Source organism: Brachionichthys hirsutus, unplaced genomic scaffold (assembly GCF_040956055.1).
Source record: "Brachionichthys hirsutus isolate HB-005 unplaced genomic scaffold, CSIRO-AGI_Bhir_v1 contig_1089, whole genome shotgun sequence".
NCBI classification, from domain to species: Eukaryota; Metazoa; Chordata; class Actinopteri; order Lophiiformes; family Brachionichthyidae; genus Brachionichthys; species Brachionichthys hirsutus.
The window spans coordinates 174,717-192,855 of NW_027180365.1; the positions used below are offsets into that span (position 1 = coordinate 174,717).

The following is an 18,139-nucleotide window of genomic DNA, read 5'->3' on the forward strand; positions in this document are numbered from 1 at the left end:
ACACAGGTTGAACATTCATATTATTGATGGCAGTCATGTATTTAAGATTAGCCAGCATCCACACAGTCCATCCTGCCACATACTTAACTAAATATAATGTGTATCCCTCTTTAAAATATGTGCTATGCTCTTTTCAATGAAATGTCAAAATGTGTGCAGTGAAACATCTGTTATTTAAAAATATATACTTGACACAAGATGGACATATTTTAAAAAGTAAAGTTTTCCTGTTCAGATGTAATAGATAAAAGAAACATACCACAGAGGTGCTTATTTGTCTTTGTAAGGCTAGGAATGTTAGGAAGTTCAATTTTTAATAAATGATACATTGGGGTGGAAGATGGGAGCTGAAAGACAAACATCTCCTGTATTAGAACCCACAATAGACTTTGTTATAAAGACATTTTCTCATTCAAAATGAGAGGTTAAAGTGGTGACAGGAATCATTTGTTGACGTGTGGGCCTTACCACACCTGGAGGTATTTGAGAATCAATCTCATGAACAATCATTTCTCTTGTCAAATTTGGGGACTTAATCAGTTATTGTGGTTGAAACAGGATCCATCTCAACTGTGTAACCACTGATGCTGACCTCAACTTCAATTTAGTATGATCTGGTAGCAGTGTTACACAGGCTAACATGCACCATTACACCAGTTCTGATGATGCCATTTTCTAGCGTCACCGGCACATCATTAACATAACAGGCAAACGCTTCACCTTGGCTGTATATGAGCAGATAAAAGCACAGTTATTTTATTTTTATCTTGGAAAGCACAAATCAGACACCCATTTGGCCCCTTAAAACCCAAATGCTTGATAGAACTGCTGTGCCTTTTTACAAATGACAAAGTATCATTATACACCCACTGTGGATGAAAAGGGTGCGGCGAATTTTAAAGGAATAAAATTGCAAATGACTATGTCTGGGATATCCAGAAATATCCACAACTGGACATTGTGTTCCCGACACACAATGCTAACTATTATCTCATTTGATTTTACATCTGCCTCTTTTACTTTTTTTATTTCTTTGTTTAGATTACCTAAATACTGCAGATGTCAAAAAGGTCATCACCGTATTTAATTTCAAGGCAGCTGTGCTTGGGGCTTAACAAAATGTGATGTAATTTAAGCATTGGTCACCGCTATAAAGACATGACATCTCACAAGGATGGTGCTGGCACCGTACGGCAGTCAAAATGCATTCATTTCATGCTAAAAGCTGCAATTATACTAAAAGACTCTTTGAAATTATCTAGGTAATGTTCTGTTTCTTTATGTTCCTCTTCTCTTTCATAGACACTCTCGCCACTCATTCCCATATAATTTTAAATCCCTTTGTCTGCTCTATATGTCAGTGTGAGGAGATGTGATTATCAGCATGGAGCAATATTATCAACTTAACGAGCAATTAAGTCATTCTCTTTGGAAGAATAATTGGAGTCATTCTGAATAGAACGAGAAGAGCACTTCCTCCTCCTCCTTCCTCTCCACCATATTTGTATCTGGTGCTTCAATAGGAGGCTTTTTTTTGCAATCAGAGACAGAGACAGTCAGCAGTAAAAAAAAAAAAAAAAAGGAATATCCTGTTTTAAGTTCTCTTGGAGAGATTAAGTTTGGTAATGGTTGACTCTGTCTCTAGTTCGATCATAATGATGCAGCCTTATTTTCCCCACAAACTATGGAAGTAGCGCCAGCTGGCTTTCTGCTGTTAAAACAAATCTAAGCAACATTTGTTCACTCGTGCTAAATTGAAAACCCGAGGGAGAGGAATATTTAATATTCTATGGATATGTGAACGTGACAAACAAGTTTATGCATCTAGAATACACTAGTTTCAGGTATTATTCTGGCGATAAGAAATCAGTGATTACATTCTGACATGCAGAATAACAGTATGCAAGTATGTGGTTTGTGGAATATGTTACAGGATTAAGAGTGTAGTCTATATGAATTTGACATTATGATGACATTATAAGCACACGAAAGATAAGTGAAGAAATTACCCAACAAATTATAGTGGGAGGTATACTGGAGAGTAGTAGTAAAATATAAAAGGAAACAATCACAGAAAGAAGTAAAATATCTTCCACTGTGCATTAGGCTTCAACATGTCATTACAGGTAGTATTGCATTATAGATGGATTGTGATCTATGATTGCAGCAGCAGAGTTGATGTAGGATGATGATGATGAAAAAAGATTGTGATTTGTGACTTGAGTGAAATTAAGGGCCTCATAAACAGAAATGAGACAGCACTTCCCCCAAGAGAGAGCTGACTCAGTTCGGTTCTCCTTTGGGAGGAAGCAGCCTTGAAAGGCAAATGACAAATCAAAGTGTTGATTGTGTTCTCAATCGTCTGTGTCAACGTGGAGTCGTATTTTACATTAATTTACAATTCCTTATGTGCTGCAAAACGAGGACTATAAGAATAGTATGGAAACACCCAGTGACATGATGATTGCATGTCTGCGTTGAGCAATAAAAAAAAGCTATAGCTTGGAACACAAAGTGATAAATTGCTTGCCTTTGACACTGTTTTCAAGTTAATTTCACTTGCAAGGGTCAGTGACCCCAACTAACATACTGCCCCAGGCCACATACAACCCATCAACTAACCCAGTCTCCTCTGGCTATGCATCCCCCCCTTCCCCCCAAAGAAAACATGTGAAATTGGCTGAGGGTCTAATCAACATTTAGCTCCTCCATGTGTGTTATTACATCCAATTGATGGATGGTACAATTACACCCTTTGTCACTTAGCTAAATGGCTATGTAATCCTAATGAGTTTTTTCTTCAAACACTGACTAGTTAGCACAAGGAGAGCTGGGGATGGGCGTGGAAAGGGGAGTTGATGCAAAGACAAAAGGAAGCCGGCAATTTTTTTCTTTTTGTATTAGTAAGTGTGGTAAGTTATCAATCTATCGTGCCAGGAAGTTATACTCTGAAAAAGTAAAAATGTCAGTAAATGTTTTAAGGAGGCCAGGGTTAACAACGAGCGCCACCAGCATTGTTGACCAACAGGAAGCTGCTGGAAATCAGATTACTGTGGGCCGAAGACAGAGATGAAGAAGAGGAAAATGGGTGCATCAGCACGAGAGAAGAGGGAATGGAAGAGTTTAGGACTGAGAGTAGGGACTTTGAATGTTGGGACGATGACGGGAAAAGCTAGAGAGCTGGTGGACATGATGATGAGGAGAAAGGTTGATGTGTTGTGTGTCCAGGAGACCACATAGAAATGAAGTTTACAGGGATCACTAGGCTGCGCTCAGCGCGAGTGTGTGCGTGCGTGTGTAGAGACACTCTTCCCTCTGTCTTCCCTCCACACATAAACGCTCTCCCTGTCTACTGCACAAGTCGAAGAAGAAGAGCAGAGTAGTTTATTATTATGACGTTTATTTTTTATGGTAATGTTCCGGCGAAAATTGGCAAAAAAACAAATATTTTGTGCCAAAAACGGCCCTCACGGTTACCACGGTAGCGCATTTTGCTTCCGGGTTTAGCGCGTTTCTGACGGAGCTGTTTGAGACAGTAATGACGGACGCTGACCTGCAGCATCTGTTTGCTATTTTGACCAAAGACTGGCATAGATATTTCATATAAGTGCCTGAGAACTGCGTTAACTTGTGGAAAAATATAATATGGGACCTTAAAACTATACCTTGTTTTACCAATTACTTCTTGGTCAAACTCGGACGCCCCATTTTTCCTCCCAATTCTTTTTCCTCGGGAATGATTTCTCGTATTGGTCTCGCTTCCTCCAAACCACGGTCCTTCTTCATGTCAAATTAAATTGATAGAAATGAATTTGAGGGGACGCTAATTGCAATTGTCAATCCAATCTAGGACAGCCTGAAAGACAAGGGCTCCCTAGCATTTCATCAGTCTTCATTAATATTGAAGGAGTTTGCTGAGGAGCAACGGGCCAATGTAATCTGAACTCAACTAACAGTACATCAACGATTAAGAAGCTGAGGAGGGCACTGATGGTGCCTTAGGGACGAAACTGCAAGTAAAAAAAATTTAAGGAGGAAAGATGGCAGAGGAAGGAGATGGAATGCAGAAATAGATGCTACTTTCTTGTGTAGGCAATAGTATCTGGAGGTATACCATATGTACAATTTATGTAGCATGTAATTGTCTGATACACTATTAGAATACTAACTTCCCTTTGTTTATTGTACATAATAACACAGGGATGGGTAAAATGCAGGGAATAAACTTTCTTTCTTCTGAGGATCAATACAATCCATCAATAAATCAATTAACAACATCAATAATAGTAATAATAATAACACATTGTTAACATATTGTATTAATTATTTATTCGTTTTAGTCCAATACACCACTTTAGAAAACATTACACAGGTGTCAGGGCCCGAAGCTTCTTCTGTGTTTTCCTGATTTTTTTAAATGCTTATTTGCAAATTCTATTTCTATAATTTATATACAACTACGGGGAGGTGGTGAGCCAGTGTATTGGCACTGAGCTGGTAAAAAATCTGATCACCGCATTAAAGTTGAGGAGAAGGTTGCATGTTTACTAATGGTTATGATGGCAATACAAACAATCTGTGTCCCTTCTGGGAAGATGGGAGGAAAGGGAAACATGAATATTTCATAATCACATATTCCGTATGGGTGCATGGGAGACATATACATGAGGGAAAAGAAAGATGCCAGAGTGTCTTCGCCTGCGTCTGTGTTCCAGTGAAGAAAACTAGATGTCCTTGATGTGCATGCCTTCAGTATGCACGTGCATGTTCTTTGTATTAGACTCTAATAATTTGAGGAAAATAAGATTCAAAGGGTTCACGAATATATGACTGATGTAAATCTTGAATATGTCAACACTGGACATTGGCAAAGCCGTCTGCTAAGACCGTTGGCTAGAACAAACACATACAAGAGTGGAGAACTGAACGCCTCACTGCTGAAATGCAGTTATTAATCACAGTGCGAGCTTTGATTCATCTGTCGGGGAGGCAGTTTGGAAGATGGACTCTATTTACTGCTAAAGCTGTTTGGGGGCTTTTGGGGGGGGAGGTAACCATCAATCTATCGGCTATCTTGAAAAGAAGGAGCCAATGCAGAAGCATCAGTTTCAATCACCTCACAGAGACAGGTGGTATGGTAAGCTGCTGCACAATAGTTTTTTTTTTTTTTTTTTCTATTTCAATACTTCAAGGTGAAGTTTTTCCTCCCAAGGGAAGGATGTTATTAATGTGTTTTATCTTAAACATAATAATATCCCCTAAAAATATACATTGCACCCTGCCTTTTTTCCCCTGGTGTTTGGCACCTTGTGTTCTTAATTAGCATTATTAATTAGCCTATGTTAATTGACAACTTCAGAGAGGTGGAATAGCCTGGCAAGTTGTCGCCATGGGGGGCCTTTTTGTAAATGAGCGTTGGTGTAATGTAGAAGCAGACATAGAATGATTATAACCTTTTTAACCTTAACCCACAAAATAAATAAAACAAGTTTGTAAAATTATCTTGTGCAGATGATATATTGTTAAATGTTGTTTCAAGGTTTTTGGATTTGGCTGTGTGCAGTTAAACAACAAACACTTGTGCATTCAGAACTGCGTCACTCTTGCCTTTTTTTCATTTATTTATTTATGTACTTTTAATCTGAGTTCCTGGAGCTTAATGCTCCCTGGTCTTACTATCTAATTTCAGTTTTGAATCATAGTGGTTATTGCAAGGATTGCACAATGTAGAAGACTGAATGACCTAATATTTTATCTTGCTGCTTTGATAGATCTTGATTTGTTGGTCCTTGCTATTATTATTATATAGTCTTGTTGAGTGGAGCACTGTTCCTGATGGACTTTCCCTCTGGGATTAATAAAGTATTCTGATTATTCTGATTCTATTGTGTGTGAGATGTGAGATGCCCATTATTTTTTTAAATGATTTAATAAAATTGTTTCCTTATATTAACTTAAAATTATTGCTATGAGGAGCAAAATATGAAAACATACAGTAGCTTGTCTCCATGTGAAATGCCTTCTCTGTAGCCCAGCACATTCATACAGCAATACTCGCCCATTAGCGCAGTCAGCACTTTAGTGTAACACCAAGGGAGCCCAATAGACCCAAGATAAATGGGAATCAATTGTGGTTGGATGGTGTTAGCAGTGCAGAGTGCAGTTTGAATGGTCGAGGGTGATGTTCCTGAGAAGTGGAGGGCCACAAAGGTCAACAACAGCATCCGATTTTGCAAAAAAGCACTTTTTTTTTCCTTTTCAGATTTCACTACAGCAACTTATCTTGCCTCTTGCTGACCTCTCATTACTGCACTATTACTGCTCTGGATCCCTGGAGGACTGAGTGCTGTCATGAGACACTGTTGGTATGTGTGTGCAGCTGTCAATCAAGCCAAAAAATGTAAGTAAGCAACTCCCTCATACAAACAGCATGTACTGCCTCAAAATCTGTGCAACATTCACCTCAGCCTCCTCTCATCACTTATTACATTCAACCGCAGCTATAAATCATGCAAATAATGACAACATCTGTTCCTTCCTAAAACAGCATTGTTTTGTTTTTATGCTCAGTGTAGGACAAGAATGATGCTCTGAATATTTTCTACATGATAAAAGTTGATGTTAGTCCCAAAGCACTGCCTGTTCTGCCTGAGAATTCCATTTCATCAAAGGGAGATTAATCTGATCAAGTTGCTTGGATTTTTGCTTATTATGCGTTTAGTCATCAATGGTATGAGAGTCCAATCAGTTGAACAGCCTGGAAAGACGAAGTCTGATTACCCTTGATTGGAGGGACTTTCTTTGCTGCTTGTCATTGGCTATGCGGATACTAATTTGAGTGGTGATTGGTTTAGAGGCGTCTGAGCTAAGGGCATTCTCTGGTTAAAAAGGTCAAATGAAAAGACATGGATGACAAAGTACACAGAACTGTTCATTTCATTTCAGATAGATTCTTGTGCAAAGTTCGCATATTGTGGATGTTTCTATGGAAGTTCCAGAATGTCCTGAAAATAAGGACAATGTAGAATTTACTCTAATGACAGATAACGATAAGTGAATCTTTAAAATGTTTGTTTCAATTTTCTTTTGATTCTTTTACAGGGGTTTGAAATGGTGACACACGCCAGAACAATTTAGGTGTGTTATTTTAATCAAACAAATCCTAAATGTGTGGAACAGACATTTACACCGAAATATATTTGTACACTAAACCAATGAAACAAATATCGCACTTGTGTACAATGAGACTGCCAGATATATGCACTACCAAATATCAGCATCCCTATTGCTTTGTCCTTACTCTGAGGAAGGTGAGGTCCCGACTGCGGTCGATGCTTGTGATCTCAAGGTTCCCCATTACAACTTCGCAGTTCTCGTAGTACCTCCTCAGGGTGCGGTACTGCTGCTCGAGGTCCGATAGCGTGCTTAGCTTGTTCTCTGTACCAGTGCACACTAGGGAAATGAGGAAAAGAGGAATGAGGTGTTAATGCAGTCATTGTAGATATAGCAGTGTTTGGTTTAGAAAGAAAATACATCTTTCATGTTTTTGGGGTGATTTAAAACCAGCAAAAACACATTTTGTTGGTGGTCTTCGAATGGTGCATGTGGGATGATCCCTGTATTATGATACATTTTGAATATGGTAGATTTTTGTGCCAAAAGTCAGGGCACCTGGACCACATGGAAGCGCTTTAGTGGGTAGCTGGGCTGCTCGCTTGACGTGTAATTAAACAGACTCAATTCAACCCATCATACACCTTGCCCCCGTGATGACACTAGCCATCTGCCCAATCAGATGTCGCTGCCCACTCAAGCATGAAAGAACACACATCATTCACACACACACACACACACACATAATTAGAAAGACACCAAATTACTTCAAATCAGACATTTCATTTGATGAAATTCTGAGTGAGACTTCTTTGAAGGGCAGCACGGTGGCCTAGTGAGTAGCGCTGTCACATCATAGCAAGAAGGTCCCAAGTTCGATGCCTATCAGTGTGGAGTTTGTATGTTCTCCCCGTGCCTGCAAGTGTTTTCTGGTTTCCGCCCCATTCAAAGACATTGAATTGATCACTCTAAATTGTCCATTGGTGTGAGTGTGTGCATGTGTGGTTGCCTGTCCATGTGTGGCCCCACAATGTGCCGGTGACGGATCCGTGGTGTACCCAACCTCTCGCCCATAATCAGCTAGGATAGTCTCCAGCAGGCGTATAAGTGGCTGTAGACGAGACAATTTAGGTCGTATCATCTACAAGAAGATGGATTGATGGATGGCTGGATGGATGGACTTCATTGACCTCAACTTGGTCTATATGCCACAATTAGATGTTAAAAGTTTTGTAACATTGCTCAGTTGTGCCCATCTTAAAGACAAGGATGCTCTCATATAGTCCTTTGAAGCAATATAATCTGTATTCATTTGTACTGCCATGGTGCTGTGGTTTTTTTTTTGGTTCCCATTTACTCCACACTATTACAGCACATACACATATGGAAGAAGGACGGTTTAGCCTCAGGGCAGCACAGGCTGTAAAGACAAATGGGATTGTGTTTAAACACTTCTACACCCAGGCAGATATTAGATAAGTGGAACTATTCAAATGTGGCTGGGACAACACGTGCATGCGTTGGAGGTGATTAGCTGGGTTGCACATAGCATAACTTGCTGCTCAGGAATGATAAATGGCAGACCTGGGTGTTTTCAATAATGGTTAGTGTTGGCTTGAGGGGAGCAGGGCAGAGGATAGGGGGTCATAAAGTGAGGATAGGTGTAATAAACTGTTATTGCACCCTTGGGGCAGGGCACAGATCTGAAGAAAGGTGCATTGTGACATGTGATGAGTGGTGAAATTTACTTTTTTTAATGCCCATTCGGCTCCTTAAGCATTCATTCAGTGAACCTGCAGATTTTCGAAACATGTCTGGATCTATGTATTCTTGTGATTTTTTATTTTTTTTATATGTGATTCCTAATGAAACTTTAGAAAATCATACAGCTCTGCATGAGCCAAATATTATGCTGACTGCCAAGTGAACCACAACAAAACCATCTGTGCTGTGTGCAGCGTGTATACAGGAGGTGTGGATGGTTGCAGGTTTACTGCAAAACTTGCTGATGCCACTGGTGATATGTGTGGCTGTGTGGGTTAGTTGTAAATAATAGTCCTCAGGATGTATTTCCTCACTCTCGCTGCATGATCGAATCCATTTGTCTCCATGCTCAATATGTTAGATATGAGCCTGAATTTCACAGTGAAGGTTGTATAAAGTGCAGGCTCTGCCCTTTATATTACTGCGGTCTGCAGAGTCAGGGCGGCGTGCTGTATTGGACAGAGTCTATCAACTGTTTTGGATGTAGGAACAGACTGAGAGGACAAATGCATCTTTATATTGTTTAAAAACATATGGCTGTTCTATAAAAGAGAATCTATCTCATCTGTTTGATGGATACCACTCCCATAACACTTACAACAGAGAATGTCAATGTGATTCCCTGCCTCTGTTCTGTATGTATAATGTATTTGCCTCTGTGAGTAAATTGATTCGATTTGTTTGTGGGGAATGTCCTCTCAGAAGTGATGGATTATGGCAATGAACCAAATTAATTAATAATTTTTCAATATGTGTAATTAATGAAAATATTATAGGCCGATTGGGTGAAAATGCACATCCGGTACAATTTATACATGGCTGGATGGATGGATGGACAAACACAAACACTCTCATCAGCTCAGCTAAATGTCCGTGTTTCTACTCCCTGGCCAATTCATTTCATAGGTAGTGCATACACTGACTTCATCAATACTGCCCCGTGTGATTATTGAATGGCTATAATGCTGGCATGTCAATGAGGCTTATAGGCATCCGGTCAAGGAAGCCAATAAAAGGTCATCCCAATAGCCAGTAACTGACAGAATTAAATTAAGTTGCAAATGTCACTTCCAGAAGTAAACACTTTCAATGGCCGAGTTTTCCTAATGTGCCTTGAATAAACAGGGGAACCTTGTAGAAGTTGATCTCCTGGCTGGCAGTGGACACACAAAAAAATAATAATAATTATGTCAGGAGCATTTGTCCCCAATTTCCCCCAGATGAGCTTTACTGGCTTTGTATGAGTTTCAAGCCACTGATTCTGATGCTAATCATTGCCGGGATTATTGTCCATCTGTTGAGCGGTTTAATAAGCATCAGAAGCAATTGAGCTAGTTGAGTGTCCGTGATGACTGCACAGCCCAAGTAATTCAGGATTGTTGCTACCCATTGAGCTGTGGTCACCTACCAACAATACTGCCATTGTCTCTTTATAGCACACCATAAATTAACCTTCATTGTAGTGCACACAGCAGAACACTTTGTGGGGTTTTCAACAGTCAGTCACCCAATGACACTGGTTGCGTACCCTATAAATTTCAAAGTGCTCCAAGGTTATGAGTACATTTACTGTGTAATTCAGTCTCACTGTCGATATGAGACCATTTTCCTGCAGCAGGCAGATGTTTTCAGAAAAAAACACTCACTCCCCATCATCACATGGGATGTAGAAAATGCCAGTCAAAATACAAAGTGAAATGCTTCTGGAGTTAAAAGTTGGGTTATTTCCTAAGAGTTTGGCTCATGCTAAAATAGTGGCAGCCACATTTACGAGGTGATAATAGAGTATATCCATGCTGTGTGCTTGCATATTTTCAAGGACCTCTGCACCAGAAGAAAAAGAAGAAAAAACAATCAAAATAGATTTTGTAATGTTGGTGAGCACTAGCAAGTTCCCAAAAGTCTCATGCAAAATAAATAAATAAATAAAATTGTGAAAAACATGAGAAAGTACCTCTATCTCCAGTGAAATAAATGCACTAGCACCCTGTTTGAAGTCTGTAAACACATTCCACTAGAATCTATGTATTGAAGAGCATTACAGATCAGCCGACGCACACCCTCTTTCAGTTATAAGCTTCTAAATATGTCAGGCATACCCAACAGCTCATCAGTACTGCAGCTGTAAATATAAGGGCAGGGTCTTGCAGGAAACAAAACAGAACGAGAGTGTGGAACCAAGAAGATGCAGACAATGAATAACTAAGCTGCTACAATATATCTGAGCATGTGTCTGTTGTTATCACTGTTGATGGTTACGGTTGCTATCAAGGGCCAAAAAAGTATTCTATCTATTTGCCTTTGCTCCTGCAATCCCAGAAGCCCTCTGCTTACAAAAGACGGTTATGTTCTTTATATGTTAATAGTACAAACAGCATAATGTCCAGCGGCCCTTGTCTTCTACTCCCAATTGTCCTATTCTTCTTTTGTTTATAGTTACATTTACATAATAAACTATAGCAACTATTATATGAAATCACACACAGTTCTGTGGGTCACATATGTAACAAAATGAAGCTGCAATTTGCTCCCAAGACAAGGCATTGTGTGATACATCTGTCCTCTATTGGAGTTCTGGCTTCATCATGCGGCACATGCTGACTGAAAGAGGGCCTCGTGTTCACTGTATATAATTACACTATAGGTTTCTGTATCCATAAAAATGAACTTGGCTCAATGAACACCTTACATAACATTCATAGACTCGATGCGCACTGAGGCCTATATCCTCTTTTGTTGGCCACTAAGAAGCTCCACTGGGATGGCTAGGCACACTGCTGAAAGGCTCCTCAAGGGTAGTTGTGGAATAGTGGGAGAATGTAACGCACCCTTTCCTCACAAGGTTGTGGCCAGCCGGTCGAGGGATAGTAACCCACATGCCATCCTGCCTCTTGCCTATGAGCATCCAACACATTCCTTCTCTCTTTTTCCATCCATTTTCCCCAGCTCTGTCCTTCATAATTCGGGCCAAGGTGCAGGAATTCTATCTCGTGTAATCCTTTCTGATGCTTTTCTATTTTTTTCTGCCGCATGTGGTATGACACTCTATCAATTAAGCCAGCCGGCCCAGTCAACGTTTTGCCTCATCTTTCATGTCTCCAGTGCAGACCGGTTTCCCCCAGCTCCCATATGTGGTCCTACCCATGAATCTTAATCTTGTACCCAAACAGTTGCCATCAATTATCCTGCTTGCTACTGCTAACTCTTCCCCTGCCTCCCATTTTTCCCCATTAAAAAAGCCTTTTTTCCTCCTTGCTGTGATGGAATTGCCTCATCCGCTTGCCTGGGAAATGATTTCTCAGCAGGCTTGTAGACCTGGTGCTCTCCACAAGTGGAAGGTACGATTGTATGTGTGTGTTTGTCTGTGTGTGTGCATATGATTGAGTGTACATATGTCTGTGCATGCATACCTATTTTTGCACGTGAAATGATTGTGCAGCGGATTGCTATTAATCCTCACACCTATCAAATACTTTTCAGACTTTCAAGGTTTCAAATTTCTGAAGAAGTCATACAGCAATCAAGAGAATGAAAAAAAAAACGGATTAATAAATTTCATCTGACTATTACTCTACAAAGATAATAACCAACAGGCATCTAAAATGAATGCCTTAGCACAATCATCTTTCACTCTTTAGCTCAGTCTGTCAGGCCATCTGTATTCAAATAAATGCAGGTTACATACAAGAGACATGTCTGAAGCTGTCAGCCTGGTGAGATAATTTATTCCATTAAATCGCTGGAACACACTGACAAGCAGACAGGCTGGATGTTTACATGCGAGACATTAAGATGACAACAAGACACGGCTGGTGGCATTTCATTGTCTGATTTCATTACTGTTACTCATTGGTCATGTCTGAGGTACCAACCCCTTGTCACAACAGTCAATAATGAAATTTATAATGCAGGTTGTCACGCCTCTCGCTGGCCAAACTGTTCTGGCCTGATACGGCACTTGACAGGTCACGTGACGGGGTCGAAGCTGCTTGCCCCGGAACATGCATAGCGCCGTATAAAGCCAGAACGGCGCTATGAACGGGGTTGAAGCTGCCTGCCGTTCTGGCTTTATACGGCGCTATGCATGTTCCGGGGCAGGCAGCTTCGACCCCGTTCATAGCGCCGTTCTGGCTTTATACGGCGCTATGCATGTTCCGGGGCAGGCAGCTTCGACCCCGTTCATAGCGCCGTTCTGGCTTTGTACGGCGCTATGCATGTTCCGGGGCAGGCAGCTTCGACCCCATCACGTGACCTGTCAAGTGCCGTATCAGGTCAGAACAGTTTGGCCAGCGAGGGGGCGTGACGAACAGCTGTTGGCACGCCAGCCATCACGTGACTTGTCGCGCGTCAGACAGACACCCACAGCATGCATTACATTACAAATACAGTCAAACATCCTGTCTAAGAGGAGCGTTTCAAAAAAGCCCTTGCGGGTTTGTTTCAGGGCGTTCATTACCTCCGCATTGAGGATTGCCTGCACTAGATTTCGAGCTGACTCCATTTATGACACAAGATCAATCTGGCTACCCGACCGGGAGCCGAACAGGCGCAACGGGGGTGCGAGTGCGGAACCCTAACCACTACACCGCGGCTTTCGTATATATATTCCCGTGCACCGAAAAAAGTCTGAATATATATATGAAAATGTCTGAATATATATATGAAAACGTCTGAATATATATTTGAAAATATCCGAATATATATATCAAAATATATATTCCAGAGTTCGGTCCATATTTTCAGACTTTTCATATATATATTCCAGAGTCCGGTCCATATTCTCAGACTTTTCATATATATATTCCAGCACATTTGATATATATATATAATAAGTTCCTGAACGGCATGCCATATATTGTGTATATATATATATATATATATATATATATATGGACTAAAAGTAGATGCATAATTCTGCACAGTGTGTCAAAACATCACACATTTCTCACTTTATGTCCTGGACTATTTGAACTTCTCTGTGTGATTTATTTGAAGCAAATCCAGGTACCAGGATGCATCACTTGCAGGCAAAGCTTAGGGAAACACAGAAATCCAACATGTCACACACCCAGTAATCCTCAGCAGACCATTTTAAAGAGTACCCAGAGGTATCTGGGTTGGAATGCTTTGAATGGTTGAATATACACATATTATATTTGATTCTATGGTTTTTAATATAGTTTACTTAAAATAATTTGTGTGTCTGATTTAACAATATGTTACCTTTATATTATTTTATGGATAAAAATGCCATTTTGTCTGTTTAAACTGTATTCAATAAACTGGATATATACTGGATATCACTCTTTAGAATTAAACAGAATAAATACGCAATCAGATAATGATCAAGAATAGGTTAAAATGATCTATTAACTAGTAGAACATTTGTTGTTGTACTCACCTATACTGACAGTGAAAATAAAATACTCCAGTTTGACAGATTTAATGCCTTGTTTATTTTTCTACTAATAATATTTATGGTATTAATTATGAGATATAATAAGTATAACAATTATAATATTATTAGAACAGAGCAGTCAAGCAAAAAGTAGCAAGCCAGCAGTGTGTATCAACAGTATGCATATCCATCTGAGATAATTGGGTCCTCAATTTAAGAATTATTGCATTAATCATTTGCATTATCACATTTAAATGTATCATTTTGTTTTTGCCATTATTTGAAGTGAAAATTCAATCTAATCAGAAAGTGTCAAACCACTTTACTTCTCAAGATGCACAGCTGTGGTTTATAATTAAACATATTTCTTTGACAACATACGTATCACCTCTTTATTTCTAATATCCCTCTGATATGACTGTTTAGCATCTTCATGACAGCGGTTAATGATAAACAGTTCTGTGAAAGTGTGAACTCCTTCAATACTCACATAAATGATGCTTCTTGATAGTCACTTTCTTAGCAAAGAGGTGACTGAAATGCAAGTCAATAACACGAGACAATCAGAGATCGCAGACCCTCGCCTCCAAAAGACTATTCGATCTTGTGAGACAGTAAACAGGGCTTGCGGATCAGAGGGGCCAAACCTGCGCTAGCTTGCTGCTCCGGAACGGGAAAAGATACAACTACAACAGTAACATATATGAAACTAGAATGAACTGTGAGTGTGCACACCAAATTTGAAGTCTCTAACTCCAAAATTGAGGTCAGGATGGACTCCTGAAAAATGCAGATTTTAGAATGAAAATTAGCTCTCAGATCCGGATTGTGATCCAGATCCGGACGAAATTAGTCATGGTCATAGACCTTTAAGGAGTACTTATGTGTGATTTTCAGATCCATACCGCCATATGTTTTGAAGAAATTAAGAAAAATGTCAAAAAGTGCCATATCTCGCAATGTTAAAGAATCCTTTAAAAAATTCTAGAATTTGGATCCAGATCCGGATCAAAGCCATTCTCGGGGAGGAACAGGCCATAGACAGAACCTTGCTTGTGTAAAAATTTCAAAGAGCTATATTTTTACAGCTTTTCGAGCCTGGTCTATTTTGTGTCATATTCTAATTAGCCATTACACAGATGCAATCCTACCATCTAAACAGAGGATAGAGCAGAGTGGGTTCGTGAACATGATGAATCATTGCAGACCTGAAACAAGGAGCTCCCTTTGCAGAAACGTAATCATCCAGTGAACTTGTATAACTAATCCCATCCTTCTCTATGACTTTTAATCATTTGTATAGCTAAATGCATCTTTGTTAGAATGCATGTACTGTACTGGACATCTGGGTTTCTCCGCAGTTGTCCATTACTTCTGCTCTTGTGGGTTGTTGTTGTAATTGTTTCTAGAACCGCACAGGAAGCTGATGGCCAAAGGAGCTTACTATTCATTCCCCCCCGGCCACAGCCAAGGGATTAGATGCGCTTTCCCTTGGCAAAGCTGTTTGGCAGCCACACTTATCTGCAGCGACTTACAAGGCTTATTGAACATTAGCATGCAATTATCTTTGATGGTCTAACTTTCCTGCTGGCTGACAAGACCCAATTATTTCCTGTTAGGGCTTTTCTGAAGGCATGACATGAATATCAAGGTACAAGGACAGATGAGGAAATAAATGTGTCATCTGGAGAAGATGCAGATGTACACTACAACGCATTTAGAGCGCTGATTGATTTTAAAATGCTTTTGCATCTCTCAGCTATGAATTTCACAGGTAATTTGCCCCAACACTCAATATATAATTATATATAAACATGTTTGTAAGCTATCAGGAGATACCCCCAGTTGTAAGAAGACCTTCATAACTTTATGAATATTTTAAAACTCATCACAGATCCACTTAAAGTATAAATATATCCCTCTTTCAAAGGCTGATAGCTATTGTTATAAAAGGTGACAAAGAAGAGGGGACATTTCCATTTATTTTGAGTTAAATATGAATAAATATATAAATACTGTGGTTGTTATTTATTTCTATATTTTATTATTTAAAATAACAAAGCAAGTCTAATTTGTAATTATCCTTTTTTCAAAGCCAGATTCTGCTGTTAGACATTACTGGGTTGTGGAATAATGAGAAATGCATGAAAAACATGTGGCGTTAAACTGTTTGCAGAAAACCTCACATATTCATGGTTTGTATTAACTAAACAATTATTAAGACAAAACAATATTCACTATTCAGCGTGAAATCTGTAAAAAACAACAAAAGACTGTGCACAGATAAATATTTCCACGTGTTTTATTGTCCTTTTAAAATTTTTCATCAAATGCTTTTCCTGAACTTATTCTATATTATTCGTTGTCATACTTTGAAACACGAAAAGCACTGTGAGATGATAATGGTGACTGCCGATTATGACTGCAATGATTCATCTACAGCACAAGTGTCATGAAGCAACAGCTCCATCTGAGTGTAATGATCATAAAAAAGGACAGCTGCTCTTACATTGTTTAACATCAGCAGTGTGAAACTGCAACTCTTTTTATTTCGCCATTGTTTCCAATGACTCGTCTACAAGCATGGGAATGGTTTTAGGTTCGAACACACATTACACTGCAAAATGATTACGCAAAGGTTTTTGGTGTCTGCGTCGGTGGAACTTGTCTATGATTGGATCTTTAAGCTGTTAATACTTTTATCAGATCTTCAGACTCTTCTCTTATTAAGATCTACTACCCTTTGGACTACTTAATTCACTTATACCTCTCCCAGTTCCCAGTTTTGTATCCTCTATCTTTCATGTACTTCCTCTGATCGCCTTTTGCTCACTGGGCACATTCAATCCAACTCAGAGAGAACAAGCAAGAGATATCGGTGCACTCCCACAGAAACAGTCAATAGTCGGTGGAAAGAAAGAGAGGCAACTCTATTGATGATCAAGGAGATGTTGTCACACCTGATTTTGTCTTTATAGCTTGCTCACCTGGGGCAATGTGATAACATTAGTATTGATTCTAACAAGCCACTGGTTGCTTATTCAATAATGGCAGCTGGAAGTTTAGGCATTAACATTTATGTGCAGCTTTAAGTGCAGCTGAAGACAGTTAATGTGACAATAACAAACTAAGTGATTGATTAGATAAAGTGTCTGTGTGTGTGTGTTTTTCATGCTTTGACAAAGGCAAATGCTTTTAAAAAATCCAGAAGATATTTCAAGGTACAGTGTGTGTGAGCATGCACACACATATCTCTGTGTGCATGTGCTTGAACAAAACAGATTTGTTTCTACTTTGTGTTAAGTTGTGACCTGTTGTAAATTGTCATCTGGCATCATCATCATTGTGCTAATATCACAAAGGCACGTTGTTTAAGTATTGACAGTCTCTTGTAAAAGTCATTAACTACGTGCTAAGCCATGATAAACTGACAATAAATATTGGTAGACAAACACAAAAGAAAGGACAGATGGGAGTGCAGGGAATACATGAAAAATAGATGACTGACAATAGCTGACATGGGATTGATAAGTGCAACCCTTTGCCTTTATTTATAGAATCTTAGTGTAATTGATGACAAAGATATAGTGTTCAATGCATATTGTTTGTCATTCTAATAGGCCGATATCCAATTAATTACTGTCTACTAAAACAAATAAATAGGTTAACACAAGAAAGCAAAGGATTGGACTGCAATTTCTTTTTTAAGCCTGCACTTTGAGATTATCCCCATAAATTGGGTCATTGTTAAAATGAATTTTATTCGGCAATATCTACCGGCACGATCTGTTGAATCTAACCACCAAAGTGATCACAAACACCAGTCAATGAGAAAAGTGTTCTGAGACTAAAAACCAGCATCTC

The 18,139-nt window shown here is 39.3% G+C and overlaps 1 protein-coding gene across 1 annotated transcript in view; it reads right to left on the reverse strand.

Annotated features, from left to right (window-relative positions):
• The window catches only part of LOC137914107 (receptor tyrosine-protein kinase erbB-4-like), a 102,761-nt gene extending 94,978 nt beyond the window's left edge, over window positions 1-7,783 (reverse strand). The window contains exons 1-2 of the mRNA XM_068757724.1: window positions 7,756-7,783; window positions 7,301-7,452 (exon numbers count right to left, since the gene is read on the reverse strand). Coding sequence (XP_068613825.1) covers window positions 7,301-7,452; window positions 7,756-7,783 — 180 coding nt within the window. The remainder of the gene's footprint in view (window positions 1-7,300; window positions 7,453-7,755) is intronic.
• Window positions 7,784-18,139: the final 10,356 nt, after the last annotated feature.